The sequence below is a fragment of the Aplysia californica genome, unplaced genomic scaffold (assembly GCF_000002075.1).
Source record: "Aplysia californica isolate F4 #8 unplaced genomic scaffold, AplCal3.0 scaffold00287, whole genome shotgun sequence".
NCBI lineage: Eukaryota > Metazoa > Mollusca > Gastropoda > Aplysiida > Aplysiidae > Aplysia > Aplysia californica.
In genome coordinates this window covers 455,777-468,875 of record NW_004797557.1, presented here as the reverse complement: position 1 = coordinate 468,875, position 13,099 = coordinate 455,777, and the positions used below count along the sequence as shown (strand labels likewise).

Here is a 13,099-nt window from a genome sequence, read left to right as displayed (position 1 = left end):
TTTTGAGAAGCTTTTGTGTTTCTTATGTTTAAATGAGAAATAGATAGCCTACCTATGTGTTCATTGATATCAATAATTTATGTTTTTGTGAGTTTCTTGTTGAATCTTATTTTATGAAGAACAAAATGCACAGATGCAACAACTGCTAGGCATGTGGACTTGCTGTGAGACATGGGGTCAAAGGTTATCTGGTTTTGTCCAAATTATGGATGATCTGATAAACATAGCTGAAATAAATTTAACTCTTGGTGCAGTTTTCACTTTTAGTCCAATGGACCTGAGTGCATGCCTAAGTGTACGCTTCTTTTTTATCCTTTTGAGCTTCGAGCACACCCTTCAGTGTGCGGTGTTGATAATCTAGCAGTCACCAAAGGAAAGTTCTTGTGCAGGGGGTCTTGTAGATTTCCTGTGGTTGACTGCTTGATTCACATCGCCGTTCAGTTTACAAAAGGGTAAAGGAAGGGTCCATTGAGTTAAAACTGAGATCTGTTACAAAGACAAAACTGCTTCCCTTTTATATTTTATCCCTGACGTTAAAGAGGATAGTGGAACTTATGGTGCGGTCAAAAATTTGTGATGCAACTTATCCTCAAATATCTCTTTAACGAATGAATCGATGTCATCCATACTTTGCCCAGCAGTTTGTATCAATTTGTCTTAACTAAATAATATTTTTCCTGAACATTTGGGGCTAGATTATAAAACTTTTCTTCATATATTTATATAAAATACTTGAAATCTCAGTCGCTCGTAAAATTAAAATGGTATTGGTCACAGTACTTCCCACTTTTCACATACATTTTGATGCATATGGCTACGTCACAGCTCATCAATGACAATTTTTACATGCAAAACTTGTTACTAGAAATTATTTTTAATGTGAACACATTTTTGCACTAATGGCTCTCAAAACATGCGTTCAATAAGCATAATGTCCCGATTAGAAAAACATGACGGACTTGATATTTAAAGGAATATTGCCCCAGCTGTAAACTTTTCAAAATCTGTAGAAACCACCCGCTTGGATTTTTTGTTAGTATTTATGAAGGAATTTTCTAGAATACAGCTTTCAGGTGTTTACAAAAATTTTGATCTGTTAAGACAAATTGTATGTAAGTCACTTTGCAAAAATTGGAGAACCTATGTTCAATTGTTGAGGAGATATTTGACAATTAGTTGTACCACGAATTTTTGGCCGCACTATAATTACTTTGGCTGTGAGAGACCTGTCCTGTGTAGGGGAGATTATGGTGAACAGGTCGATGAGTAGACGAATTTGTGCACTTCGTCGGCCGAGAATTCTAATCGTCTTACTCCGAAATTTTCTCGAATTGCTTTTTTCCTTAAATTAAAATAGATCGACATGACGAATGGCTACGTCCTATTAAAACCTAGAACAATTTTGACCAACAAAAGTCTTGTTTTAAAGAGAAATTCTAACCGTATATTCCGACTGGCTTCCATGACTGAAGAATTCTAACCGTCTAATTCGTTTAGGTAGCCCGCCATTGTGGGTCACAGCGATAACGTATGGCTCCAAAGGAGGAGTTTGATTATAAATGTAAAATCAGAAAGGCTGCTTTTGTTAAAGGGTTGGTCGACTGTGTCGAGCCTGTGGAGAAAAAGGAGAGAGAAAGCAGAAGATCGTTGTCCATGAAGTACCATTTGCGAGTGAATGGGGCCAGAGTCAAAGTGTACAAGGCTTTCTTCTTAAGTTCTTGTAGAACTTTGTAAGTAGCGTGTTCACAATGTTCTCACATATGGGTTGGATGTAACAGAGGGTGAGGTTCCAGTTCAGAGAAAAAGGGTGAGGGAGGAGACTACAGAATCAAAGGTACTTCTTAAACAGTTTCTTCGTGATCTGTCCAAGTTGCCATCTCATTTTTTTTCCGGAAGGACTTCAGTAAGTTATACTTGGAACCTGTTTTCCAGAGCTTACAGGCAGTGTACCGCCGTTTGTATAAAGCAAAGTATGAATGGCGGGGGAGGGGGGGGGGGGAAGGTACTTTCTACCTTCAAGTTTAAAGAGGAGTTCAATGCTATGAACGTGTCATTGTTCCATCCTCGAAAAGATAGGTGGGACCTTTGTGTGGGCTTTGAGGAGGGGAATGTGAAAGAGGGGGCATACAAAAAAGACAGCAGACAAGGAAAAATGCATGGGCAGCCCCAAAATCAAATACATCACTATGGACCTGCAATCAGTTCTGCTATATCCCCGCACCAATGCTTCTGCTTTGTACTATAAGACGAAATTGAATGTACACAATTTCACAGTATATGATCTAGAGAGCAAGGACTGTGTATGTTATGTCTCAAATGAATGCTAAGGTGCTCTGACTGCAAATGAATTTGCTCCTTGTGTGGGTGATTGTCTTCTGATTTGACACCGGTGCGCAAGTTAAAACCCACGGCTAAGTCTAATTTAATACATGTATGCAGTGTATTGTGCTTTGGTTTATGTAGTTTATTTTTAGCTAGCCAGAGCTTTAATAGCTCTTCATTGGGTAGAGCATTCTAAAGCCTCATAATGGTGCTTGGACAAGAGGATAATTAATGCCTGTTGACACTGGATGTTGCTATGGCATACCTCATCTTGATGACTTTCTATGAAAAATGTGTTATTTAATAAGGCCATACATTAGGTGGGGATGTATTATATGAGGTTTAGTTGAGCTTTTTAAAAATCATATTACTTTTAGAGTCTTTCAACCATGTTAAACCATGTTTTTAGAGTTGGAAGCATTTCAGTTTCTTCCACTGGAGAACTGATGGGTCGCTTTTCAATCTTGCTCGACTTCGACTTCGAGCCAAGACCAAAATCAACAAACCAAATAAAAATACGAGACCTTTTCTTTGCCGATGATGCTGCTCTTGTTGCTCATAATGAATCAACCCTACAAATAATCCTGTTTTTAAGAAGATTGAGATGGCTGGACGATGTCAAGAGAATGGACGACAACCGGATTTCGAAGCAATTTCTCTATGGAGAACTTGCCCTGGGAAAGAGACCAAGGGGAAGGTCAAAACTGAGGTACAAAGACATTTGCAAAAACAGATTATTATCTAAGCTTGGAGTAGATGTCAGCATCTGTGAAGAAATAACCGAGGACAGGAAAACATGGAGGAAAATGATAAAGGAAAGAACTATTATGCTAGTGACTAGAGAGCAAGCACTGCGACAGAATCTGCACTTCAGGCAGGAAAAATTAACAATAAAAGAAGCTCCATGAAGACAACTCGTATCCGGAAATTTTTCTCTGCCCCCCCCCCCCCCCTATCTCTCTCTCTTTCTCTTTCAGACCCCTCCCTCTCTCGCTCTCAGCCCCTCCCCCCTCTCCCAATCTCTCTCTCTCTCTCTCTCTCTCTCTCTCTCTCTCTCTCTCTCTCTCTCTCTCTCTCTCTCTCTCTCTCTTTCTCTCCCTCTCTCTCTCTCTCTCTCTCTCTCTCTCTCTCTCTCTCTCTCTCTCTCTCTCTCTCTCTCTCTCTCTCTCTCTCTCTCTCTCTCGTACCTAGACAAGTAACCAATCCTTCTCACTATTTCCTTGAGAATGGAAGATCAAATAGTAGCTTCATAGTAAAAATAAAAACTAAACGACGCACTTAATCTGTGGACAAGCCCATTGCCTAATTAGAAATTGTGTAGAAATAAAGTGCGACGTTCAATTTTAGATATAATATCAGTATCATTGTTAGATTCTAGATCTACAGTACTATGTAGTACTAATTAGAACTTTTATAGTAGGCTTACTATTGGATTGACTGCAGGTGTAGTCATTTCGAGTTGTTCGGTAAAATTAACGTGTCACGATGACTGAGACGTAACGAAGCGCGTGGTGTCCCCGCTGGGTTGGAGAATTCTAAACGAACAATTCGTTCGTCGACACTTGGACGCTTAGAAATCCAAAACTAAGCGGTCTGTCCGTATAACTCTGGTTTAGGACTTAAAATAACAAAATTTCGGCAATTTTGTTATAAATACTTAAAAGTAGAGTCATTTATTCCAGTCTAGCGCATTTAAAGACAGTAAATCCCCATAAGAGCCTTAGAATTCAGTTTTTTGTCTGTCCCGCAAAATTTACGAAATCTGAGTTGGACGGTTAGAAATCTCGGCCGACGAATTGCACGAACGTACATATGTGCATACACACTCCTGTTTAAGGCAATGGTACTCTTTATGTTTCACATGTGTCTAAATTTCAGTTGTGGGTGGTTGTGGAGTATACTACTACACAAGGTCCTACTTTTTTCCTCTCCCTCCTGCCCCGCTTCTTCTTTCCCTTTCTCTCTTACTTAAACATGACAAAACGGAAATTCTCCAGTAATGTGTGGTGTTTTCTTACTTTAAAAATAAAAGTGTCTTCCCAGAAGTGGACTGACAACATTGCGGAGTGGACAGGGAAATCCGTCGCCCAAACTCAGGCGCTCGCAAAAAAAAAAAAGTGAAAAGCAGAGGTACCTGATGAGGCTCTCTGTCATATAACGGGATCAGTGACAGTGACCCAGAGTTTGCTAGTAAACCACTCGTTCCTCTTCTTCTCCTCCTTCCTGCCCATCCTTATGACCTTTCTATTTTTGTCTGTTTTTTGTTGCTTCTGCTCCACAAGTACCTCTTACATTTTCCCTGCTGTTTTTCCATTTCCTCCTCCTTCCCCTCCAGTTCATCCTTCAGAATGTCCGCATCAAGTAGCTTCTCTATCAGATGTTCATTCAGCTTGTTTCTTCTCCATCGCCAATTGTTTTGTCCTCCTCCTTCTCGTATATCATTTTCCTGTTCTCCGTCCTCCTCAAACTCTGTCAGGGGCGAGCAGAATAAGTCTGATACCCTGTAAGGACCTCTCTGTTGACATCCATCCCTTAGCGCTCATATGACATTATGCAGTTGCGAGCGCCGTAAAACCTCTACTAAAATAAACCTCTCTTCGTCCTCCACCTCCTTCAAATCCCCGGAAATGGAACAGGGGGAGAAAAATCGGAGTAGAAACAAAAATCGGGTTTTGGGGAAAAAACTGGTTAGAGCTGAAGATGAAACGAAAAAGAAGTCGGGAGAGGATGAGACACTTGAAGTTGAAGACAACAAGAAGTAGAAGAGGAGGGACGGGAAAAGAATGACCGTAGCGAAAGAAAAGAAATGGAAGTGGGGAGAGAAAGTCCAGGGTAGGGGAAGGAAGGCGTGGTTGCAATAGTAAAATTGTTAGAGAATGGATGATTGAGAAGTGGATGCTGCAGTATCCTTGAAGGTTCACGCTCTGCTAGAGGTTTGAAAAGAAAAACGAATGGACACATACATTTGCCCTGCCCACAAATGGTCGTCTCTAAACAAGTTTCACGCTGCCTGTAAGCAAGAGCAGTACATCTTTTGTACTCGACCTTCTCTGATCTTACAACCAGCGTCTGTTGCCTTACGTCTTTACTGTTGCACGTATAGAAGTCTTGGGCTTGATACCTGATTGGGAAAGTATATTTCATTGAGTACCCCGCGTCTTTCTGCTGGGATACTGTTTAAAAAAAAACTAAAACTGGGTTGGCTTTGACAACATGCAGGGTCGAAGCAGCTCGCCTTTTTTAATATCGACCTAAATATTTTGTCATGGGGAATGTTAAACATTTTCAATAAAAACTAATCTCTGAAATGGGAACTAACAACAACAACAAAAGAAAAAAAATTGCCTAATTATATAATATCACTTTTCGAACTTAGCCGTGCAGTCCCGGCATAGAAAAGAATAGGACTGACGTGGTGCTCGCGTGTCGTAGGAGGCGACTAAATGGCGAAACCAGGTAGTGACTCCCGAAACATCCTGCCTCCAGGTCGGGGGTTGAGTCACGAGGCTAACAACCTCTCTCGTTAAAAAAAAGAACTTGTTACAGAAACACATACAAGCAAAAACCTTTATCTCTACTTGGCTGGTCGTGGATTTTCTCCGAATGGAGAGTTTATGAAGCGAGGCAGTGAAAGCCGAAAGGAAGCTGCTAGGCAGAAGCCTCCACCATCATCCAAGACCAAGTCTCTCCGGATTGGATAGTGGAACGTTAGGACCTTTTATGAGGCTGGAAAAACTGCACAGGTCCTCCAAGAAATGTATCGATACCACCTACACATACTGGGAATCAGCGAGACCCACTTGAACCAGTCTGGAAAGAAGCGAATGAAAGAGGGGGAGCTTTTCATTTATTCAGGAAATGACAGTGATGGACCACACAGGGAAGGAGTAGGGATGATCATATCCAAAACAGCGCAAAAGACATTCAAGGGCTGGGAAGAGAAAGGTCCAAGAATCATCATGGCCTCATTTGGAACTAAAAAAAGAACTCAAGGAAAGAGATGGTAGGAAGAATGTCATAAACATGAACATGGGGGCTCTCGTGGCCTAGAGGTTAAGGTGTTGGCCTCTCATTCAAAGGTCCCGGGTTCGAATCCGGGTAGCGACCGAAAAATTTTCTTCTCTAAAATTGTTTCCTTTCACCTTCTTTCCTGCTCTCTAGCAATATTCTGTCGTCTACTTTCATCTCCTCTTTCTGCCCCCACCCCCTCACCTCCTTTGCCCCTCCTCTGGGCTCCTGACTCTTTCTGCAGCCTTTCTACTGCTACTCCTTGACTCCTTCTTACAGCTGTCTTTCTGCCACACCCCTGATCTTCTAGTAGGAAAGATCTACACCTAGCCTTCTCGGACAAGGGTGAAAAATCTCGGAGGGCCCGAGTGCAAGTTGCGCACGTTAAAGATTCCTTGGTGGTCTAAAATCGATAAGAATAGGCTTCGGCCGCCACCTGTGCAAAATTCGAAATTTCCTACCAACTAAAAGTATTAGGTGTGTCCCGCGCGCTCATATGACCTTATGCAGTCGCGAGCGCCGTAAAACACTTACCAACCAATGATGCAGAAGTGAAGAATAAAGATGACTTCTACAACTGCCAGCAGAGTGTGATCAACAGACTTCCAGGTAAAGACATCAACATTGCCATGTGAGACCTAAATGCAAAGGTAGGTTCGGACAATCCTCACATTGAGGAAATCATGGGCAGACATGGATTAGGAGAGGCAAATGACAACGGAGAAAGATTCCAAAACTTCTGTGCATTCAACTACTTGGTTATTGGAGGAACAATCTTCCCACATAAAAGAATTCATAAGGCCACGTGGATCTCCCCGGATGGAACAACCGAAAACCAGATTGATCAAAGTTTAGACGCTCACTGGAGGAGGTCTGAGTCTTACGAGGAGCAGACGTCGCATCAGACCACCATTTGATCCTTGGAGAGATGAAACTGAAACTGAGAGGGTATGCACAAATCACAACTGGAAGTCGCCAAAAGTATGAAGAGAGCCTTCTGAAAGACCCAGTAGAGAATAATGAATTCAAGTTGGAACTAAAGAACAGATTTCAAGCCCTTCAAGATCTCGATGACTGTGAAGTAAACGAACACTGGGACAAGATAAAAGAGGCAGTAAATGCAACTTGCCAGAGCATCCTAGTACCCAAAGTCAACACCAGGAATGAATGGATTTCACAGGACTCTCCAGACAAAATCAAAAGAAGAAGAGAGCTGAAGGCCCAAGTCAACAACAGCCATACCCGAACTGAGAAACTCGCTGCACAACAAGAGTACACTGAAGTAAACCGGGAGGTAAAGAATTCCATCAAGAAGGACAAGAATACCTACCTGAATGGCCTGGCCGAAAAGGCAGAGAAAGCCGCAACAGACGGGCACTTGCGGATTGTACATCAGACAACAAGGACTCTTTCAGGTAGGTTCAGCAAGCCTATTCTACCAGTGAAAGACAAAGAGGGAAAGACTATCTTCAACCCAGGGGGGCAACTGAATGGATGGAGAGAACACTTTGATCAACTATTGAACAGACCACCTCTAGAAAACCAACCAGAAATTCTTCCAGCCAGAAATGACCTCCGTATCGCTACGGAACCACCTTCGAGAGAGGAAATTGCTGCAGCTATAACAGCACTGAAGTCCCACAAGGCAGCTGGTCCCGACCATATACCACCGGAAGCCCATAAGGCAGATAAAGATACATCAGTGGAAATTCTCTATGCTCTATTCGAAAAGGTTTGGCAAGAAGAGGAAATATTATCAGACTGGAAGGAAGGCCACCTAATCAAGCTGCCAAAGAAAGAGACTTCAGCAATTGTAACAACTACAGAGGAATAACACTCCTGTCCATACCTGTGGAAGTCTTTAACATGATACTCCTGGAGAGAATCGAGCTGGCAACAGATGAGAAGCTCAGGCAGGGGAAACCAGGCAGAATTCCGCAAGAACCGATCATGTGTGGACCAGATCGCTACCCCGCGCATCATTGTTGAGCAATCACTTGAATGGAATTCACCACTAGTGGTCAACTTCATTGATTATGAAAAGGCATTTGACAGAGTGGACAGGGAAAGTCTGTAGAAACTTCATTCGGCATTATGGAATACCTGACAAAATCGTCAAGCTTGTGAAGACCACCTATGATGGAACAAATTGCCAAGGCAACAACGAAGGACAACTCTCAGAATCATTCCAGGTAGAGACAGGAGTGCTCTCACCTTTTCTCTTCATACTGGCAATTGACTGGATAATTAAGAAAGCCACCAGAGGCAAGCGAAATGGAATACAGTGGTTCCCTTTGCAGCAGCTAGACGACTTGGACTTCACCGATGAACTTGCACTGCTCTCTCACACACATGCTCAAATGCAAGAAAGGACCAAGGAACTCAACAGCCTATCAAGGAGTGTTGGCCTACGTTTAAAACCCGGGCAAGTCGAAAGTACATATAGTGAAGCTAGGAAAAGTGTCAAGCCCTGCTGTGACAGTGGAAGACAATCCACTAGAAGAAGTGGACTCCTTTACCTACCTTGGAAGTGTCATCGAGGGTAAAGGTGGAACAGAGGCAGATGTAAAAGCAACAACCGCCAAGGCAAGGTCAGCATTCAAGCAATTATCAAAAGTCTGGAAAACAAGCAACATCTCACTGTGCACTAAGATTCGACTCTTTAATTCCAATGTCAAGTCTGTGCTCCTCTACGGCTGCGAAACTTGGAAGACAACAAAGACAGTGCTGAATAAAGTCCAACTTTCATCAACAGATGTATGAGAAGTATCTTAAGAATTAAGTGACGTGTTTGTATACACATGCACAAGTACAAGGAATGATCGACAACAGAACACAGCGGATAAAGCACAGAGGTTTAATGGCTCATGTATAGCAGCCGGGACACTGACTCGAAGTGCTAACAGAACAAAGACTAAAGTGAAACTAAAAGCGAGAGGGTTATTAGGTCACTGGAACACGGGTAGTATAACAATGAGGTCGTGTAGGGTAAACATTAAAATATCATGACACCCCCTATTCTGTAAAAAAAAAAATTAATTATATAATCTATAGCGGTGTATATAATAATGACGTAAGGATTGAAGTTCTCCTAAGGGTAGATTTATATAAAATGTAATGTTATGCTACTGATTTGAGGATGAGAAAATTAGCCTCCACAGTACATGTCTAGTAAATTAATGTCAAAATATCTGTGTATTGAGTTCTATGGAGATAGTGTCCTATAGAGTTCTAATTGTCATGGGATAGATTTCCACACTTGTTTATGTTCATGTGACGAAGACTTCACAGTCATGCACGCCAGGACTAGGTAGTCTCTTGGAGCTGAAAAAAAAAGAATGAATGGCCATATTCACTTCCTAGTGTGTTGTTTATTTGTGTGAATTGAAACCTCTCTCCTTCTATTTCTCTTGATCTGTACCTGCTGTTTGCATGGGGTAGTAAGATTTTACTTGTTTATGTAGGTGTTTGCGAACTACACATCTACATGTTGGCATAGAAATGGCATCAGGCTAATCCTTTTGACCATTCTTCCTCCATTTAAGGAAAAAAAAATAAAAGATGTGGAGGGTTCCGATGAGTATGAATTTGAGGTTTTTAAAGATCGAGGCGTTGATCTTTCTTCCGCTTCTTCTGGGTGCAGGTGGTGATAGTAAAGGTGCAGCTTGTTCTGTGACCGGGGGTTGTGCAGGTGGGTCAGTTGGTGGTTCACGTTGAACTTGTCTGGGGGATGGAACAGAACGGATTTGGCTTCTGTTCCTGCGTACGTCTCGCGTGTCGTGCTGATTTATGACATACGATCTCGGTGACGAGACTTTTTCGGTGACGATTGCAGGTTCCCAATTTTTTTGTTTATGCGTTTTGAACTGTCACATGTTCATTTCTTGATACAGGCGGCAATGTCTTTGTGTGTTGGTCATAGTAGTACCTTTGTGTTTCCTGCCTTTTCTCTAGTCCTTTCTCAATTTGTTCATTGTTTACAGCGCGATGTATCTTTCTTGGCATTGTGTCTCGCAGTTGTCTGTTGAAGAGCATTTGTCCGGGAGAAGGTAAGCTGTTGTTGATTGGTGTTGTTCTCAGAGCAAGAAGACTCAGGTATGGGTCTTGGGATGTTTCAAATGCCTTTTTTAAGGTACGTTTCACGAGTTTCACTTGGCTCTCGATGAAACCGTTACTCTTTGGATAATGGGGTGAACTTGTTTTGTGCTGGAATCCATAAGCTGTTGCAAATTCTCTGAAAGCAGTTCCGCTGAAATGTGGTCCATTGTCAGATCGCACAATTTCTGGGATTCCATGCTCACTGAAAGCCTGTTTCAAGAAGGTGATAACCCTTGTTGCGCCGTTGCTGGTGTCTTTTGACACTTTGCGGACAATCGGAAACTTCGAATAGTAGTCGCTAATGAGACGGCATTCATAGCCATCATTCGGGTAGAATAGATCAGTGCCTATGGTGTGCCATGGTCTTGGTGGTATCTCTTATCGGATTAGGGGTTCTTTTCGTTGACTTGCCTGGTGTTTTTGGCACACTTGGCATTCTGAGACTGTTTGGTACATTTCTTTGTTGATATTTGGCCAAAAAACTGTCTCTCTGGCGCGGAGCTTTGTTTTCTCTGTACCAAGATGTGGTTCATGGAGTTTCTTCATAACCTCTTCTTTCATAGATTTGGGGATGATTATCCTTGATCCCTTGATGAGAATTCCATCTTCAATGGATATTTCGTCCCGATAGTTCCAGTAGGCTTTGCATTGATTAGGTACATCTTGTTGTTTCTCTGGCCAGCCAAAGTAGACTAAGTCTTTCAAGGCCATCAGTTCAGTGTCTGTGTCTGTAGCATCTTTGATGCGTTGTAGATAGTTTCCACTGAACTGTGTCGCTATTGCGTGGATCTTGACATTCAGGCCCTCTATTGGTTCCTTCTCATTTCCAGGGAGTCTGGACAGGGCGTCTGCGATAAGCATCTGTTTTCCTGGTTTGTAGATGATTTGGAAATCATATGGTTGCAGTCTTAGTAGCATTCTCTGGAGTCTGGGGGGTGCTGCCTTGAGATGCTTTAGCTGAATCGACTGGAGAGGGCGGTGGTCAAATTCAACTTGGAATGTCTGTGCGTACAGGTGTGTGTGGAACCGTTCACACCTGTATACCACAGCGAGAAGTTCACGTTCGATGTTGGCGTATCGCGTTTCTTCATCTGTGAGGGTTTTGGTGGCAAATGCTACTGGCTTACCATCTTGCAGGAGTGTAGCACCAAGTGCTATTATGGATGCATCTACTTGCAATGTGATGGGCTTTCCCGATTGAAGTAGGCGAGCGTGACCTCACTTGTAGTTGTAATTGAGTCCTTGACTTTCTGGAATGCATTTTGGTGGTTTATTTTATTGTCCACTCGAACTTGTTTGACTTGGACAGGAGTTCTCTCAGTGGTGTTGAGAGCTGGCTGATGTTTTGGATGAAGGGGACCATGTATGTCGCTAGACCCAGGAAGGACTGTAGCTCTTTCTCATTTTCTGGAGCTGATCATGGCTTTGATGGCTTCGACCTTTGCTGGGTCAGGCTTGATCCCTTCGCCTGTGCAGATTATGCCGTAGAACTTGATGTGGTTTTCCTTGATTCTGCATTTGTCTGGGTTCAGCTTGAGTCCAGTTTCCTGACACCGAAGTATCATGTTCTGTAGGTTTGCGTCATGTTCTTTTGTAGTTTTCCCAAACACCACAATATCGTCTGCGATGCCAATCACACCTTTGCAGCCTTCAAATGTCTGGTCAATTTTCGCTTGGAAAACGTCTTGGCTCATTCGAAGTCCAAAGGGCATTCTTAGAAATCGGTATCGGCCAAATGGAGAATTGAATGTGGTCAGATAACTTGAATCGTCAAGCTCAACGTTCCAGTATCCACATTTTGCATCAAGTATGGAGAAGTACTTTGCTCCGGAGAGGTGTGGCAAAATTTCTTCCAGAGTTTGTGTAGTGTGATGCTCCCTCAGTATTGCTTTGTTGAGGTCTTTGGGGTCTAGGCAAAGACGTAGCCGTCCCGGTGGTTTCTCTCTGTATACTAAGCTGTTCACCCAAGCTGTGGGTTCTTCCACCTTGATTCTCTTGATGATTCCCATTGTTTCCATCTCATCCAGTTCTGTCTTGATTTTGTCCTTGAGTTTAAGGGGTATTTTCCTTTGTGGATGGATGACCTCTGGGACTGTGGGGTCTATATGAATGTGGTATTTTCCTTGAAACTTCCCAATTCCGTTGAAGTTATCAGGGCATTGGGTCATCAGGGAGGCTTTGGGACTTTCTGGAGTTTTGTGAGGGTTGCTTTTGGGGCTAGATCGAGCATTTGCAGCATTCTTTGATCTGTCTTGCAACTTCATTTCTAGATTTGTGCCGACCAGTCCTAGTTCTCTTAAGGTAGGCAGTCCTAAGATGGCTGGTCCTTTGTCCTCCGTCACATAGAATGTGGCGTTTTCTTCCTTCTCCTTGTAGGAGCACTTGATTTTGCAGGTGCCATATTGTTTAACTTGACTTCCTCCATACTCGGTTATTTTGGCTTTGGATCGGTCTAGTTCTAGTTCTGTTGGTTGTCCACCGCTGTCAAATTTCTGGGGGAACATTTCCTTGTATAGTCTGAAGGGCAATGCATTCCCTTGGGATCCAGTATCGATCTTGACTTTGAGTTTATGTTTTGTATTCCTTGAGTTATGACGTGGAAGTTGGATGCCTAAGGTTGCGAAGGCTTCGTCCTCTGTTTCCACAGAGTTAATTTTGAGTGTCTCATATG

General features: G+C 42.7%; 1 protein-coding gene across 1 annotated transcript in view; it reads right to left on the bottom strand.

The window, feature by feature from the left end:
- Positions 1–11,828: 11,828 nt before the first annotated feature.
- The window catches only part of LOC101852102, a 2,376-nt gene continuing 1,105 nt past the window's right edge, over positions 11,829–13,099 (bottom strand). The window contains exon 2 of the mRNA XM_005101554.1: positions 11,829–13,099. This exon is cut by the window's right edge and continues 596 nt beyond it. Coding sequence (XP_005101611.1) covers positions 11,829–13,099 — 1,271 coding nt within the window.